Genomic DNA, 19,130 nt, shown 5'->3' on the forward strand with positions numbered 1-19,130 from the left:
TATCGGGGCCTGGAGCCTGGGGCTCGCTCGGGCCACTTCGGAGGTGGGGTGCCCCCGGCCTCTCGGCCTGGGGCTCGGTCACTCAGGCGCAGCTGGCTGCCGGCGGAGCTCACGGGCGCGACACTGCAACTCCCCCTGGCTTCTGCTCCGCGGCTGCTGAGTGAGCCCTCATCTGGGACTCTCCTCAGCTCTTTCCGGGACAGTGGCGCGGCTGCCCCTCTGTTGGTCTTCCTTGGTCTCTTGTGTTCTGGGGGCCTCTGGATGTCTGGAGTTTTGATCTCCTCCACACCTGCTTCACGCCCTGGAGGACGGGGCTGTGGCCCCCCCACACCCTCTAGCAGATTATTACATGAAGGAACCTTTTAAAAAAACAAAAAACAAGTGCGTCCATGCTCACAGGTGTACACACGGGTGATCACACCCACAAACTACACCCTTTTTGGCTCCTACCTCAAAGCACACTGTGTTCTGTTGATCTTATGTGCTGCACAATAATGTTTAACATTTAGTATTTACTGTCATATTCCCATATATCATTGTGATGTTGTTTATTCTATTACTCTTGTTCTCTTCTGCTTGCTTTCTTTTTTCTTTCTCAGCAGGTGATCCAGGTGATTGATATATGCATTTTTTTTTCTCTGCCCGTTCTGTTGGTTTTTGTCTTTTGCCCTTCTCCCCCGTCCCTCTTCTCAGCTGTTTCTCTTTCCCTCTTTCTTTCTCCCCTTCTTTCCCCCAGTCAAGTCTGTCCCGTATTCATTAAGTGAAAATAAAATAAACAATAAAAGGTGAATCAAATGGACCATTATGGCAAGGCTGGGATGGTCAGTTTGGTAAAGTAAATCCGTTGGGCATCTTTCTTTGCCTTTAGACAACAATTCTGATGGCAAAAGAGCCAAACGGGACAGGCCAAAAAAAAAAAGAAAAAAAAAGTTTAATAACGAAGAACATTAAAACATTACTGTTGGCCACATGTCGGCAAAGTTATGTGACATTAGTGACGTTTGTACTAACTTGGTTTTAAAGCCTTTACTTTAAAATATACGCCGTTCAATAGTTGAGCTTAATCTTTTTTTTTTTCCTTTTTTTTTGCCTGTCCCATTTGGTTCTTTAGCCGTCAGAATTGTTGTCTGAAGACCAACAAGGATACCCAATGGATTTATTTTGCCAAATGGATCATCGTGGCATTGCCGTATTGGTCCATTTGATCGAATTTGTTTTTATTCAGTTCAGTTCAGTTCAGTTCATTTTTATTTCAAACATTTCAAACATGTGCCTTCACAATCATTACAAAATATCATTCCATTATTTGTTTGAAAAGGAGTAGGCTGAAGTATTTACTTATTTGTCCCTACCCCCTCAAGTTTTACCTCTCATTCATTTAATTTTCTTTTGTCTTAAATTAAACAAACAACATATGAAACATATGAAGTAAAACAAAACATAACATACATAAATCAAAAACAAGAAATTAGCAAGCCCCACCACAGTATAGTTTCTTTCATATGAAAAATACAGAATGTGTATATTTGCAGATACACAAGTTATGGAAAAACAACAAACCAAAACAAAACAAAAAAACAAAAAAGAACCGCAACACCATTACCAGCAACATTACCGTCCTGGGTTAACCCCGTTTTCTTCATTCTTATACTTATTTAAAATTAGGTTTTTATATTTTACTTTAAACTGTTTTATGTTTTGACTGTCTTTTATTTCTTCTGTTAGACTGTTCCATAATTTAACTCCTGCAATTGAGATAGACATAGTTCTTAAAGTTGTTCTAGCACTTTGTATTTTTAAATTCCATTTCCCTCTTAAGTTATACCCACCTTCTCTTTCTATGAACAATTTACAGATTTCTTTGGGAAGCAGTTTATTTCTTACTTTATACATTATTTGCGCTGTTTTAAGCTTCACCAAGTCTTGGAATTTAATAGCTTGCATTTTGACAAAGAGTGCATTTGTATGGTCCCTGTACCCTACATTATTTATTAATCTAATGGCCCTTTTCTGTATTATAGTTATTGTTTGTGTGTTACTTTTGTATGTGTTTCCCCAGACCTCTACACAGTAGCTCATATATGGCAGTAGTAAAGCACAGTATAAAATGTGCAGTGCTTTCTGATCCAACATATGCTTTGCTTTCCCCAGGACGGCAATGCCCCGTGCCAATTTCCCCCGAACATAAGTAATGTGTGGCTTCCAACAGAGCTTGTGGTCAATGATCACCCCAAGAAATTTTATTTCATTTACTCTTTCTAAATATACATTGTCAACACATATTTCTACTTCGATGTTTTTCTTTTGGTTTCCAAACAACATAAATTTGGTTTTATCTAGATTCAATGATAATTTATTTATATCAAACCACTTCTTTAATATCGTTAATTCCTGTGTGATCATCCCCAAAACCTGTGGCAACTCCACACCTGAACACAGTATATTTGTGTCATCTGCAAATATTACAAACTTTAAAATCTCCGATACTCTGCAGATATCATTTAAGTACATAATAAACATTTTTGGACCCAGTACTGAACCTTGAGGTACTCCACAAGCTATATCCATCAAATTAGATTTATATTCATTTATTTGTACATATTGTTGCCTATTCCCTACATAGCTTTTTAACCATTCCAAAACCACTCCCCTAAACCCGTACTTTTCCAGTTTTTTTAATAGAATTTCATGATTAACAGTATCAAACACCTTCTTTAGATCTAAGAAAACTCCGAGCGCATACCTCTTATTATCCATACATTCCGTTATCTTTTCCATTAAATCTATCAGTGCCAAAGCTGTTGATCTGTTGCTTCTGAACCCATACTGACTATCTGTCATTAATTCATATTTTTCCACAAAACTATCAAATCTTTTTATGAAGAGTTTTTCCAGTATCTTAGAGAACTGGGAGAGTATTGACACTGGTCTATAGTTTGTAAAATGATGTCTTTCACCGGTTTTGTAAATGGGAATAACTTTAGCAACTTTCATTTTTTGTGGAAAAACTCCTTTTTGAAACGACAAGTTGAATATATATTTTAATGGTTTTACGATACCATCAATAACTGTCTTTACCGTTACCATATCAATATCATTCCAGTCTGTACTGGTTTTGTTCTTAAGTCCTCTAACTATGTCATAAATCTCTTTCTCTTCCACTGCTCTTAAAAACATTGAGCTACTATTCCTTTCAATATTTTCACCAGTGTCCCTTTCTATTCCATCAACCTTTATTTCTTCTGCCAGTTTTGGCCCTATGTTTACGAAGAATTCATTAAAGCCATTTACTATCTCTTCCATGTTATTAATACTTCTTGTCCCTTCTATAAAGTATCCAGGGTAATCATTATTCCTTGATTCATTTTTGATTATTCTGTTTAATACATTCCATATATCTCTTGTGTTATCTTTATTGTGTTCTAACCTTTTAATGTAATACTCTCTTTTACAGGATCTCATTATATTAGTTAATTTATTTTTGTAAGTTTTATACTTCATTTCAGTTTCTATTGTTCTCTTTTTTATGAATTCTCGATATAGGGTATTCTTTTTTTTGCTGGCATTTTGTAGTCCTTTTGTCATCCATGGTCTTCCGGCATAGTTGTGTTTCCTATTGATTTCAATTACTGGGCAGTTTTTATCAAGTAATGTGTTAAATGTTCTTAAAAATCCTTCGTAAGCTTTATTAACTTCTGTTTGTTCATACACAATATTCCAATCTTGCTTTAAAAGTTCATTTCTAAGACAATTTAAGGTCTTCTCTGTTCTTATTCTTTTGTAAATAATCTTATGTCCATCGCTGTTCACTTTATAATGGCATTTATAAGATGCAAAGACTGGTAAATGGTCACTTATATCATTGATTTATTATTTATTTTATTTTATTTTCAGTTGTTACAGACGGGACAGACATGAGTGAGGGATAGGAAAGGGAGAAAGAAAGAGGAAGGAAAAGAAAAACAGAAGGGGAGAGGGACAGTGAGAAAGGGGGGGGGGAAAATAAAAAAATAAATAAAATCTCCTGGATCACCTGTTGAGAGAGAAAGAATAGAAAACAAGCAAAAAAAAACAAAGCAACATACTAAACACAACACCATCGCATTAATCTAGCTAAGTGTAAACAGCATTAAATACTAAATATTCAATGTTGTTGTGCAGCACGCAGGACAGACAGCGCACAATGTGCTTTGAAGTAGCAGCCAAGAAAGGTGTAATTTAAGTCTACGAACAGTGAACACCCGTGTGCATACCTGTGTAGATCAGCGCGCTTGTATTCAAATGGTTTCCACATGTAATGGTCTGTGTTACGTGCCAAGAGATGTGGCTTTGCTTTTGTGTTCTGTTTATCTTTCAGGTGTCAAGCCTCCACCTATTGGCCAGTTCGAAGTTGATTGGCATGTGTCTATTGGCTGGTCTGGGCCCAGTTGGCCAATCACAAGCCGAGGATTACTACAAATGAGCAGCCCCTGGCCAGCTGGTGGCTGTGGTGGTTTTTGTTTTTGAGAAGTATTGGTCTCATCAGGAGGATCTGAGGATTCAGGTGTGATGGACGGTTAACAGCCAGGAAATGGCAGTAATGCAACAGTTTTGGATGCAAGCTGCCGTTAAACTTGACTGAAGAAGAAGAAGCTGGTGGCTGCTGGCTTCTGCTTTGACAAACATTTGCGAACAGGCGTCTTTATATTGTGTGTGGTGGGAGGCTGGACAGGTAAGCTGGGGTACCCTATACACTGGTTGTAGGTTTTACTCTGTTAGTCACACTAGGTTATGCGGTTGATGCCACTCTTGTATGTTTTTACTGACCTTTTGTCGAGTAGCTAGGTAGGCCTTTTGTTTTGCATTTTTTCTTTCAGTTAGGCCCTGGAAGCTATCGACCTCTTTTTGTTTTATTAATTTCTTTGATTTAGATCAACCGCCCAGTCCTCCTCCCCCACCTCTTTTCTGTTGTTAAGTTTGACTATCCAGGCAAGCAACCAATAAATCCTGCCTGATACTTAACTGTTCTGTGGTCTTCGTCCTTCATTGATTGTGGTTGTCCAGTGTTGCTGTCTCCTTCCTACCTTTGCCTCCACCATGGTGGGGGGGGGAACGACGTAACAGTCTGCAAGAGGATGTAGAGAGCCATAGCCCTGTCCCCCAGGGCATGAAGCAGGCATGGAGAAGATCCAGGCCCCAGAGTGCGAGAGTCCAAGGAGGACCTCCGGAGGGGCATCCGTGCCACCCTCATGGGAAGGGCTGAGGATCCCCAGACGAGGTGTCACCCAGTAGCCACCGAGCAGAAGCTAGAGGGGGCTGCACCGGCGTGCCCACCGGCTCTGCCGGCAGCCAGCTGTGCCAGAGTGAACCGAGCCAGAGGCCTGAGGGCCCCCCGCACCCCGGAGGAGGCCTGACCAAGCAACAGGCGCCAGGCCCCGCCAAGTAGCCACCAATGCACCGACCCCTGAGGGCATCAGTCACCGGCAGGGAGTGTGGTGAGGGGAGATGGGCCTGGAAGTTCCCAGAGAGGTGGAGTCTAAGACCCGACCTGACATATAGACACAGACAAACAGGCACACACAGACACAAACATGCATTCCCACCCTCATGCACACATATACAAACACTCAGCACTCACCCAACGTAAGGATTGACATAAATGGACATGTACACAATATCACACTCCCCAAACATACTCTATACCCCGGGTCCAGGTACCCTCGCCCCCAGAGGGGGAAACAGAACCCAGACCCAAGAGATGTTACCCTTCCCCCCGGGGTGGAAGCAAGCAGACCGTCCCAGGCTCCGCAGCAGCAGGGAGGCCAATCAGTCAGCCAACATCTCCTCCCAGCCCCCCTGCCCCGATGGCTAGTAGAGAACGGGGGTGTGTGAAGACCCCATACCTCCCTCCTCCCGCTCATGTGTAGTGTTGCTGCGTGTTGTTCTAAAGTGCATTTAAAACAAGGGAGAGCTGAGCTTAATCTTACAGAGAATGATCAAAGCTCATGTAGAAAGAAACAAACAAATGAACAAAAGATTTTTTTCCTTCATGTCTGTCAAACAAAGCTGTATGACACGTTTCCAGCTGTTAGTATCATGGTTGCTAGGCAACCTGGGCAGCGCGACGGAGGCTAGACCGTCCCATTTCACAAGCCTCGCACTTCCGGCCTTAGCGGTCTTTGAGTACGCGGCCCATGAGGACGGTTGAGGCTGCGTACTTTAAGGCTGCAGACCCTTTAGAAGTCCAGAAGTTTACTTTGTATCACTACTAAATCACAATGATTAACAGACAATTTGTTATCTTCTAATTCAAATTCTATAAATTCTGGACTTCTATAAATAAAATCTATGTTTGCATGTTAATAGATGTGAACTCATTAAAACATTTTTATGAGTTCTATTGATGGAGCACTTCCTGAAGACCTTATTCCAAACTATGTCCTTCAACATCAGCCAAGAGTATGACCTTTCCAGCTTCTTTCCCCTACAAATCTATAAGGTTGACATATTGGTCAAAGAACAAGGTTATGCTGAGCCTGTGGTAAATGGCCTTTTGTGTGTAGGTGACCCAGATCATCTTTCTGTTGCATCCAGTCCATCGTTGAATGATGTCGTGCCGTGAATGGTAAAGTTCATGTGTATGTACAGGTAGACCAACATTACAATATTATAATTTTCATAAATGTTAAAGTTCAAAGCGCAAAAATACTTCACATTAAAAACAGAAGAACCAAGAATATCAAACCACAACATCACTAATTCTGGTGTTTCATTGATTCATGCATTACCAGTCAAAATCGATGAATATGTCCAAATGTGTGACTTTCTTCTTTTTGCCAGTCTGAATTAGGCATTGCTTTTCTCCTTCCTAACAAACAAACCAAAAAAAAAAAAACTTTCTGTATCGAAGAGTTTCCAGTAGCAAATTGAACCTTTTTAAAAATTATTTGCCAAGATGTTTGGGGTTTTTAGCATTTGCATGCACATCATTCTGAAATTGTTCTATTTCTAGCTCTTTTTAATCCCAGGCATGTCACAGACTTGATAATTTGTTGCAACATGTTAGTCTTGTTTTTTCTTAATACAATGTTTATAAAACCTCTCAGCTATGAGGGAAAGCTCTGCTCTAGAGCTGTTATACACCCAAGTGTGCAGCCTTGCCAATCAGCAAGTTAAACTTTTCCTCCTTTGCTGATGGCATTTCCTTATTTAGCCTGTGGCAATAACCCCATCTTAAGTTCAAGCGATCTGCTGTTACGTTTTGTTTTTTTTTTTTTTAATTAAAACCCAGTTTAATCATTTTAGCAAGTGTGCTGTAACACCACAATAATGGTCAGACATAGCACCATCTTCCAATTAAAAATTCATAGAAATCTAAAAAAAAAATTAAAGTCTGTTTTTACATGTTTATCTAGAATTCAAAAGAACTCATTGAAACATTTGCTAAAAGAGAACTCAGTTGTGTTTTTATTGTTTTGGTCTTTAGCTATACATACATCTCAAAATGCCAATAGAGAGGAGCAGCGCAGTGACCACAGACAGCAATATGAACAGTACATCTAAAGAGTAAAACTAAACCACAGTAACTAATAGACATAGTATGTCATCTCCCAAATGGAAAATATTTTAGCTTTGTTTAGTTTTTATCTTTCTTTGTCTTCGGCAGCACAGAAATCTGAAAACAGCCACAATAGAGAGAAGCAGCACAGTGACCACAGACAGCAATATGAACAGTACATCTAAACAGTAGTAAGAGTACCAGGGCATCTTATAAGCTTCTGTACGCAGGTGACGAGCCCCTTTGTGGCGCATCACATATTCTACCCAGAAGACTGCCTTCTCCATGGGTGTTATTGGCTGATCTTTGTGCAAACGTGACAGTCTTTGAATGTTCTGCCTGTAGCTCTCTTGATGGATCACTTCCTTAAGACCTTGCTCAAAACTGTGGCCATTAACATCAGCTAGCTTAATGATCTTTCCAGCTCCTCTCTCCTGCAGTCGTAGAAGGTTGTCATACTGGTCGAAGAACAAGGGTATGCCGAGCACAGGGACCCCATAGTAAATGGCCTCCTGGACACCATTAGTTCCTCCATGAGCTACAAAGACTTTGGTCTGTGGATGACCCAGAAGATCTTTCTGTGGCATCCAGTCGACTATTAGTATGTTGTTTCCCAGTGTAGAGGGTTGGTCTCCTTTATGCTTCCAGATCACCTGGTAAGAAAAAACAAAAAAAAAGATTTCCCCATTAGCCCTGAGACTTTACAAAACACTTAACAATACTACACAGAATTAACTTAGATGCAAATTCAGACTAAAATCTTAATGTTAATGAGTTTTAAGTAACTTTTCCGGGAGTTACATGATGGGATCACTGAAGTGTCATTTGCTGTTCCTTTCGATGTTGAGGCTGCTTACAGTAATTAAAACGTCAAGACATCAAAAGCAAGTATGTTTACAACCTAATGCAAAAACAATATACGTCAAAGGAACTCTATGGGAGGGACACCTTACCTAATTCAAGTTACAGAAAAGAACCTCTTGTTAGTGTTTATTCTATTTTTTTCTTTTGGAGCATTTCTATGCTAAGTGTGACTCTCTCTTTCTTTATTTGTACTAACAGTCTAACCAAGGTATCTGTCCTAAATCTTGCTTGTGTTATTTTTTTTTTTAAGTGTAACTCTAATATTATTTTATTGGTAACCTGTGCCAGCATTAAATATACTATCTTTTTTGTGTAGACTCTTACAGAATTTAGCCTTCCTGACTAATAACATACCACTCCATCCTCTCATAAATTTACATACACTTCTGGCTCCAAAATGCACCGCAATGCTAAACTGTGGTTTCTGAATGGCAATACACAAACAATGGAATCTTTCACAGTGTATCTATTGGCTGATATGGACAAATTAAAATACTATAGGTTAACAATCCAAGACGCAGTAGTGGAAATATGAATCTTTGACTTTTTGTTACCTTCTGGGGCATCTTGGCAAAGACACCGGCAACTTCCTCTGTAACCTCTTTGGGCAAAGCATCGACATGAGTTCCCAGACTCATGATGATCACTCCATGTTGCCCGGCACTCTGAACAAACTCCTCCAGCTCTGCTGGCAGAGGCTGAGCTGGTTTGCACTGAAATCCTCCTATATAGACAACATTTGGCATAGTGGGGCGAGGGAACTCGAACACAAAATCTGACCTGAACAGCCAAATGTCTGCTTCCTGAAGAAGTGAGATGACGTCACATCCACCCTCAATATACTTATCACATATGTCATTATATACTGGGTCCACCACAAATTTCTGCTGGAACAGTATAATGCTATAGAAAAGAATATTCTTGAGCCTCTGGATGAAATTCATTTTGTCTGTTAAGCCAGATCCTGGCACTGGGATATAGGAGAGTGGTGAGGGAGCTAACACAAAGTGGCCTTCTCCACTGGTGATCCAGCGTACGTTGAGCACTAAGGGGAGCTTGAGATATTTGGCTAGAATAAGCCCTGGGGCTAAAGCTGGATCAGTTAGAACCAGATCATACTGGGAATCTCTTAATCTTTTGATCATATTTTGATCATCAAAAATATTTTTCAAAGCATCATACCAAAGTGAATGTGCAAAAGAAATTAAAGAAAAAAAATTCTTGGTGAGTGTGAAGGCAGTCATCAATGATGCCCCCTCTCTTTCCACCTAAGAAAAGTGAAAAAAGAATTTTTTTTATAAATAACAGAGTATTTATATTCAGACTCATCACATACACTATTCACATACCTCCACCTGCTCCTGTAGACACCCACCAAAAAAATGCTCAAAATCTACAGCCGTTTCAACTGTAATGGATGTGTATAGATCAGACTTTTCAGAGATGTACCAGCTGGTAGACGGCCTGATCACAGTGAAGTTGTGTCCCCTAGCATGAAGTTCTTCAAGCAAGATTTTCATATTGATCCAGTGGCTGCCATCTAAAGGAAACACCAGAATGTTTCCTCCATCGCAGTGTGGTGTAAATGAAATGAGGAATAAACTGAGGAAAGAAAGCATCCCAAAGACATGATGGGATGTCATGGCTCCTATAATATCAGAGAGAAATAATCACCTCAGTGATCTCATAAATTATATCAAGTATCCACAATGTAAAGAAAAATTTTATTTGCTCTTCAGCCAAATATGTAGAGCTATACATCACTTGCAAGCACTGGAATATTTACATGATCCTTTTAACCAAATAGACACCAAAATTAAAGGACAGTGTTTTAGGAAATTCCTTACCTTGGGTTGAGAGATCCAACTACTGTCTAGCCTGCCCACAGAAAGACTGTTCTTGAAATCTAGTCCAGTTTGCCTAACTCTCTGAATCTGAAGTTCAAACTCCAGATTCAGAGGTTCTTTCACTTGTAAATGAGTTACATGCATCACAAATAATTTTAAAATTTTTCTAATTTTTTCATAATTTTATGACTTCATGTTATTTGTCACGTTTTTATTTGTTTCCTAATTAAATTCATTCTTTTCCTGTTTTATTTTGTAATCATCTTCTCCCTAATTGACTTCCTTTTGGGTTTTTTCTTTTTTTTTTGTTCAATCATCCAATTAGTTATTATAGTTATTTTACAGAGATCAGTTAAGTTAATAATAAAATGTATCTTTCAGCTCAATGTAACATACATGTTTTATAACCCTTGATTTTGGTTCATGTGTAAACAGGCGCCTTCAGTGTTGGTAGGTGTAAATATTATTGACCTCCTGCCCACTTTCCCCTTTTCAGAAGAGTTCAGAGAGTAGACCACAGGAATTGTACATTGACCGCGGATTCACTGACTTGTACATTAATGAGTGTGTGAGAGAAAAAATACGGCATTTGGTTGTTTTTTCTCAATTTCAGCACAAGTGTTATCTTTAATTTAGCATGTTAAAGGCAGTATCTGGTCAACCATTTCGTACTTGTTTTCTATGCCAACAGCAATGGTCATTTATATAAAAGAGTTATAAGATTTTAGATATTTCTGATCTCTTTCATCATTATAGTGTCAACATAGCTCTGACCAGAGGTCACATAATAAAAAGCTAATGATAATGTTAGCCACACTAGTTGCACTGTGTAGTAACAGTAAACATTTTCCTGTTCTGATATTTTTAAAGAAAATCCCCATTATATTTCTCAGTTTTAATATGTGATATCCTGTGGTCTTATCAATAAATACGGGGTTTGAATAAATAACTTCCAGGTTATTTATTATCTACAAGTGTTGCAAAATTCCTTTTTAAGTTGTATTTCTTGTGTTTTCCTTATTCTAGTTATTGTTCTCATTTTCTTTCTTTCTCTTTTCCCCTGTTATCTGCCTGAGTTGCTCTGTTTTTGGATTTCTGTGTCAAACACAGTTTACTAGGTGCAGGATCTAGCTTGTGCTACTGAAGAGGAGGTGGCAGGAAGGGAGTGGCGTTTTTTTAAGTGGAAGCTAATTTCAAATTCAGCATTTCTTTCAGTTCAATAAACATCAGTAAACACACAGTTTTGGCACTTTGTCGTACATTTTGGTGATCAGAGAGGGGTAATCCAATTGCTATTGCAAAAAAGTAATTAGATTACTGTTACTTTCCCGTAAGCACACTGTGTTACTGCGTTACTAAACCCTTATTTTGTTTGTGAGAGTGTTTCATGGCAATGACGTACAAGCGTAGGACATCCTTGGCAGCAACAGACGTGTGCAGATCAACAATGGATAATATGAAATGAGGGAGAGAGTACGACCATGCAGCATTTAAAGCTTGGAAGTACTTACATTACTTTGAGTTTGACTCCGTAAAAAGTGACAAAAATATTAGCATCTGCTGTACACTCTGCGTGGGAAGAAAACTTATTTCTACAGCGGAAAATTAAACTTCAAATCTGAGCAAGCACCTAGCACGCTGCCACGGGAATTTGAAATTCGCAGAGAAACTCCTGGATCCCCCCCACTGACATGACCGCTGCAAAACCAGGCGAACCTCCACCTGCCCCACTCCTGCTTTAAAGGTGAAAACAGATTTAAGAGCGACAGGACTAAATGCTGCTAAATCTTGGGATTTAAAAAAAAAAAATGCTGTGTTTTACTTGCACCTGTCAGCCGGTGATCAGCTGATCACGGGGCCGGGTTTAAAAGAGACGCCACCCACCTGTTCGCCGCTCAGACATCGTTCTCTTCATGTCAGGAGCTCCGAAACTTTGCCGACGTCAGTCTCTGTCTGATTCAGCAACCGTGAGTGTTTTTCCCTTCAATCCTTTTTCTCATCCCGGCTCCGCTCGCTCTCCGTCTGTAACGCCAGTTCCGAAGCCACGCTTCATGCACTGATCGTTACTAGAATAACTGCGTGTCTGTTCCCACCCACCGCTAGCCTTCGCCGCGTTTGGGTCTAGCCAGCACGCCACATGGGCACGCCGAACTACTGTGTGTAATTCGCCTGATCGTGACAGGATGTGTGAGCCGCATATAGACCCAGCGGAATTCGAACGGCTGAAAGCCGAAGTACTATATCTTTGCAGTGTGGTAGATCACATGAGCACAAAAATGGAGTCCCTCACCAAAACTGTCCTCCAACTTTCCACTTCCGTCACCTCGCTGCAACGTCAGCCAGCGCCGGTGAGCGCGGAGCCCCGGATCGGACTACCAGATAAGTGGAACGGAGTTGATGGCCGGCCTGATGGTTTGCTCGCCACTTTAGACATGCTGTTTGAATGTCAGCCCACTAAATACGCCACCGCCCGTGCAAAAGTTGCACTGTTAACCTCTCTCTTGTCTGGCCAGGCTCAGGAATGGGCCGCGGCTCTCTACAACAATAAATCTGCAGCTTGCAATGACTATGCCCTGTTTGTGGAGGAATTAAAAAAGACGTTTGTTCCCCCGAGCAGCGAAGTGGAAGTGGAGTCACAGCTGCTTCATTTACGCCAGGGCAGTCGACCCGTCTGTCACTTTGCCTCCCAATTCTGTACCCTGGCCGCTAAGCTAAAGTGGGGAGATGCTTCTCTGCACTCTATTTTCTGGAGGGACTGGCTGATTACATCCGAGATGAGATGACCGGCCGTGAGGCCCCAAAAACTCTGGATGAGGCCGTGGACCTCGCCCTGAAGATCGACCAACGAGTGATGTCGCGGCCTCGCCACACCCCTCGGGCCTTCAAACCCTTCCAGCCTCAGAGGGCCACGTCTTCGCAGCCTCCTCCCCCCTCTGACGGAGCTGCTGCTAGCCCAAGCAGTACATCCAGGGAGGAGCCCATGCAGCTGGGTAGACTCTCCAAAGAGGAGAGAGAGAGACGCTGGCGTGAGGGTCTCTGCGCCTACTGTAGATCAGCTCGACACCGTCGTCCCCAGTGCCCGCTACGTCCGTGAAACGACGACGCCAGGTAGACTGCGGGGGAGTCCCACCTGGCCCTTCCCACTCCTCTGACCCCTCTCGTTTTCTGTTACCAGTAATATTTCACCTGAAACACCAACAGTTCTCATCTGAAGCCCTCCTGGACACCAGAGCCGCTGAGAACTTCATCGACCAAAAACTAGCCTCTCGACTTCGCATTCCGTTAACTTCCGTCGATCGATTTCTCCCGGTGACCTCAGTAGATGGGCGACCCCTCCAACCCTACCCGATCCAGTTCCAGACCCAGCCGGTTCACATGTCTATTGGGGATCATCAGGAGGAGATCCGGTTTCTAGTAGTCTCGGCCACTTCCTCTTCTCTCATCCTTGGATTCCCCTGGTTCCGTCAACATGACCCCCACATCTCCTGGTCTTCTTGCCAGATCCTGGATTGGGGTCCCCAGTGTCCACGCCGCTGCCTTCTCTCTCGGACCAAAAAGAACTCAAAGTCAGAAGAGGCTTCACCCCCGGAGCCCATTGATCTGGATAAGATCCCTCCGGCTTACCACGACCTATCTGAGGTCTTCAGTAAGAGGCGAGCCTCTACTCTACCTCCTCATCGCTCCTACGACATGGCCATTGAGCTCCTCCCGGGAGCGGTCCCTCCTCGTGGTCGCCTGTTCTCTCTGTCACCAGCAGAGGACAAAGCCATGGAGGAGTACGTTGCTGAGGCTCTCCAACAGGGCTTTATTCACCCTTCTACCTCCCCTGCAGCTGCGGGATTCTTCTTTGACAAGAAGAAAGATGGCGGGCTCTGCTCCTGTATAGATTATCGGGGCTTGAATAAAGTCACCGTCAAGAACCGCCATCCTCTTCCTCTGCTATCCACCGCACTCGATTCCCTCTCCCAGGCCTGCATCTTCACCAAACTGGACCTACGCAGCGCCTACAATTTGGTGCGAATTAGGGAAGGGGATGAATGGAAGACAGCCTTCATCACCCCTAAGGGGCACTGGGAGTACCTGGTGATGCCCTTCGGCCTCTGCAACAGCCCTGCTGTCTTCCAACATCTGATCAACGATGTCTTGCGGGATATGCTAGGCCGGTGGGTGTTTGCTTATCTAGATGACATCTTGATCTACTCCCGCACCGAAGTGGACCATATTCGCCATGTGCGGGCCGTGCTGAGCAGGCTGCTCGAGTACCAGCTGTTCTGCAAACTGGAGAAGTGTGCTTTCCATCAGCGGTCCACCACCTTCCTAGGCTTCACCATCTCCTCCAATGGCCTGACCATGGACCCGCAAAAGGTCCAAGCCGTGACCCAGTGGCCTCAGCCACAGAGCTTCCTGGGCTTTGCCAGTTTCTATCGGCGCTTTATCCGCAATTTCAGCACCGTTGTCGCCCCACTGACATCCCTCACCAAACCAGCTAACCTGCCTAAGCCCTTCTGCCTCTCCCCAGGTGCGAAACAGGCATTCCAAGACCTTATCCACCGGTTCACTACGGCCCCCGTCCTACGCCACCCTGATCCTGCCAGAGATTTTGTGGTGGAGGTGGATGCCTCCGATGTTGGCGCTGGCGCCGTCCTTTCTCAACACGGCCCGGATGGAAAACTTCACCCATGCTGCTATTTCTCAAGGAAATTTTCTCCCACGCAGCAACGGTACGGTGTCGGAGACCGAGAACTCCTGGCCATCAAGTGGGCCTTAGAAGAGTGGCGGCATTGGCTCCTGGGAGCGAAAGACCCTTTTCTGATCTGGACTGATCATCAGAACCTGATCCATATTCGGACTGCCAAGCAGCTCAACCCAAGGCAGGCCCGTTGGGCCTTATTCTTTGAGCCTTACAATTTCCACCTCTCCTACCGCCCTGGTTCCAAGAACGCTAAGGCCGACGCTCTCTCCAGACAGTTCGCCCAGGACGGCCTCACGTCAGACCCTGGACCTATCCTACCTTCTCATTGCTTCGCTGCCCCCCTTCGGTGGCCCTTGGAGGACTCTATCCGGGATGCCCTGACCGCCGAACCACCTCCGCCTGACACCCCTGCTGGGAGGCTCTATGTACCATCCCGGTGCCGTCAGGAAGCCTTGCTCTGGGCTCATTCCTCCCCGCTCTCTGGTCACCTGGGGCCCGACAGGACCCTCCAACTCCTCCGTCGTGCCTTCTGGTGGCCCTCCATGACTCGGGACATCCGTGAATTCGTTTCCGCCTGTGACACCTGTGCTCGGGCCAAGTCCTCCACTCAGCCGCCCGCTGGCAACCTTCGCCCTCTCCCTGTGCCGGGACGTCCCTGGTCCCATGTCGGCCTCGACTTTGTTACCGGCCTCCCATCCGTGGACGGTCTTGACACCATCCTCACCTTTGTAGACCGGTTTTCTAAGGCGGTGCACCTGGTCGCTCTGGCCAGCCTCCCTTCCGCCAAATGGACGGCCGAGCTCCTCCTGGACCATGTTGTCCGGCTTCACGGGTTCCCCAAGGACATAGTCTCCGATCGGGGACCCCAGTTCACCGTCAGGTTCTGGAAAGCCTTTTGCCGCCTGATTGGAGCGTCTCCCAGCCTCTCGTCCGGCTATCACCCTCAGACCAATGAGCAGGTTGAACGGACCAATCAACAGTTGGGGCGTTTCTTGAGGTGCTTCGTCTCCGCCCAACCGTCGCTTTGGCCTCGTTACCTGTTGTGGGCTGAGCTGTCTCATAACCTTCACGTCTCTTCTGCCACCGGTCTCTCGCCCTTTGAAGTCTGTCATGGTTTTCATCCTCCTATCTATAGCCATCAGGAGGCAGAGGTCGACGTGCCTGCTGCTGAACGGATGGTCCGCCGCTGTCGTCAGGCCTGGATCAGGGCGCGGGCTGCCATTTCCTGAGCCAACGCTCTGTACACCCGGCAGCATCGTCGCCGCCACCACCCGGGTCATCCATTCCAGCCAGGGGATCGCGTCTGGCTCTCCACGAGGCACCTTCGGCTCCGCACCGAGTCCAAGAAACTCACTCCCAGGTTCGTTGGCCCGTACAAGATCACTGCCCGACTCAACCCCATGGCTTATCGTCTCCGGCTTCCACCCGCCATGAAGGGCCATCCGGTTTTCCACGTCTCGCAGCTTAAACGGCGCGTCACTTCCTCGCTGGCGCCCCCCTCCCGGGCCCCGCCCCCACCCAGGTTCGTCGATGGGGGTCCTGTCTACACTGTCCGGCGGATCTTGGACTCCCGTCCCCGGGGTCGGGGGGTCCAGTATTTGGTGGACTGGGCTGGCTACGGTCCTGAGGAGTGCTCCTGGGTGCCGTCCCGCTTCGTCTTGGATCCTTCTCTCATCTCGGATTTCCGCCGCCGCCGTCCTGGACCGTCGGGTGCCGGTCTTCGGGGGGGGGGGGGTCCTGTCAGCCGGTGATCAGCTGATCACGGGGCCGGGTTTAAAAGAGACGCCACCCACCTGTTCGCTGTTCAGACATCGTTCTCTTCATGTCAGGAGCTCCGAAACTTTGCCGACGTCAGTCTCTGCCTGATTCAGCAACCGTGAGTGTTTTTCCCTTCAATCCTTTTTCTCATCCCGGCTCCGCTCGCTCTCCGTCTGTAACGCCAGTTCCGAAGCCACGCTTCGTGCACTGATAGTTACTAGAATAACTGCGTGTCTGTTCCCACCAACCGCTAGCCTTCGCCGCGTTTGGGTCTAGCCAGCACGCCACATGGGCACGCCGAACTACTGTGTGTAATTCGCCCGATCGTGACAGCATCTATCTGAAAGAGCGAGTGTAAACACACTAAGTTATATTTTTTTGTATGCTGGAATATACAGAAAATAGGTTTAAATGTTAAACAAATTTCTTCAAGTCAAAGACTGTTGCATATTGTGGAGATACAGAAATTCTTTTATTGCTGCCATATAATCCGCATCATTATAACTGCATTAATAACATTCTTTAAAGCATTAGTTCACCTAATAATATTTCTCACAGTCTTGATACTGCATTACAGTTGTTTATTGAAGATGTCCATTTGAGGATCCTTCCATTATGTTAACTTTTACTAAAAGTACGGTTAGAAGTATTTTATATACATTGCATATCTGTGCCTATTTTGAGTTGATGTTCAGCTCATTAAGGGTTTTAAGCTTCACTGGCGTGACTGTCCAGGTGATACATGCTGAGGGAAACTAGAACATAGAAGGATAACTGCAATGCATGCTTACAGTACATATAATACATATAATCTAGGAATAGGCCTGAGCAGAGGCCCAAATGTTTCCAGCTTCTTGTTGCAAACTTGTTGCATTTTATTCTACTTGGTAACAGATGAGCAGAGTCAAGAATTAGCCTCAGAGACCCTGAGGGCTTAAGATTATTACCTTGTATGGAAGGTGTTATCAAAATGAGAAGTTCTATGTCTGTTTATAGCTATTAAAGATGTACAAGATGTACAATTAACTGTGACTAAGGTCTGGAACCTATTTTAATCTGTCATTGACGCCATGGGGGGGCGTGTACCCCACTGCTTTATAAGTGTCCACAACATGTATTTTGGTCAGAAGACATATGTTGATGTTTTCTCCGGGCTGTTAATAAACTCAACGTTTGATTGCACTTTTCTGGGGCCTCCGTGGTTTGTGACACTGCTCTACATTGATTGATTTCGCAACAATATAAATTAATTGTTGCTTGACGCATTGTGCATAAAGTTAAAAGATTAGAAAAGAAAACAATTCTTAAAAAGAGACTTTTTCATTTGATTCCATTTTATATGATGGATTATGCAGAAAAAAATATAATTATGGGAGTCCCAGACAGTCCCATCTGGGACTCCCCACCATTTGACCTTAGAACTGAAGAAGCTTCTCGGATGAGAGGTGAAACGTCTTCAAGCAACTTAAAGAAGTAAAGATGCTTTTCTTTGCAAGCTCCTTTGACAAAAGAGTGCAAGATTAACTTCACTCAGAGATGCTGAAAGATGTAGACAGACAGGACAGGAGAGGAAGAGGAGAGGACTGCTCAGTGATAAACTTCAAATTAAAAGCTTGCGTGTAGTGTCATCACAAATGTTTAATCACATATTGTATTTGCAAATGATATGTCTTGATAAACTATGTACTTTCATTTTACTAACTTACTATTTTGCTAACTTTGTGTTATTTAAATGTTGCAAATACTGGGTAGTTTTGTGCAGGATAAAAAGGTTAGTTTGCATTCATGTGTTGAATTCACAGTAAATCTCTGTGTTGGACTGTTGCACAGTGTCTGTGGTGCCCATGGACAGAGTTAGGTTACATCAAGTGTAGAAGAGATTCATTTGATTTAAGATGATGCTTGGATTCATTCACTGAATTCCAATGTCATACTCTAGTATAAAGACAGTATAACAGTGTAGTGTCAGTATAGAAGATGGACATCACCCATGATAGGTTATCAATGTGTGTATAGATACAGCCACTCAAAATTGCTACTTTCAGCCAGAGGTCAGCCAACTGTCAGCTTACAGTCAGCCGGTGAGAGTCCACCCTTCAGGTGCATATCTACTTTCCAATATAAACACGCCCAGTGTTGGGAAGGTTACTTTTAAAATGTGTTCCATTACAGATTAGAGAATACATGCCCCAAAATGTATTTTGTAACGTATTCCGTTACGTTACTCAATGAGAGAAACGTATTCTGAATACTTTGGATTACTTAATATATTATCATGTTTTTTACAACTACATGAATGTTACTGAAGGCTACTCGCCATACCAATACCAACTAGATTTTTTTTTAAATCTTAATATAAAATGAGTAACAGTAGAGTGGACATTAGGTAATGCTGCACTTTTTGCAGAGATCTCGTATAGGAAACTATTTC

The 19,130-nt window shown here is 43.8% G+C and overlaps 1 protein-coding gene across 1 annotated transcript; it reads right to left on the reverse strand.

The window, feature by feature from the left end:
• Positions 1–7,605: 7,605 nt before the first annotated feature.
• LOC146700243 (UDP-glucuronosyltransferase 2C1-like) lies at positions 7,606–10,353 on the reverse strand. The gene is made up of 4 exons (XM_085471388.1): positions 10,249–10,353; positions 9,751–10,049; positions 8,956–9,669; positions 7,606–8,190 (listed from the first exon to the last, which is right to left on the reverse strand). The coding sequence occupies exons 2-4, from the start codon at positions 10,042–10,044 to the stop codon at positions 7,606–7,608; spliced, it is 1,593 nt and encodes a 530-aa protein (XP_085327514.1). The 5' UTR covers positions 10,045–10,049; positions 10,249–10,353.
• Between the last annotated feature and the right edge of the window lie 8,777 nt (positions 10,354–19,130).

This window comes from Copadichromis virginalis, linkage group LG10 (genome assembly GCF_057382275.1).
Source record: "Copadichromis virginalis isolate Kocher_CV1m ecotype Utaka linkage group LG10, C_Virginalis_male_GT1.1, whole genome shotgun sequence".
NCBI classification, from domain to species: domain Eukaryota; kingdom Metazoa; phylum Chordata; class Actinopteri; order Cichliformes; family Cichlidae; genus Copadichromis; species Copadichromis virginalis.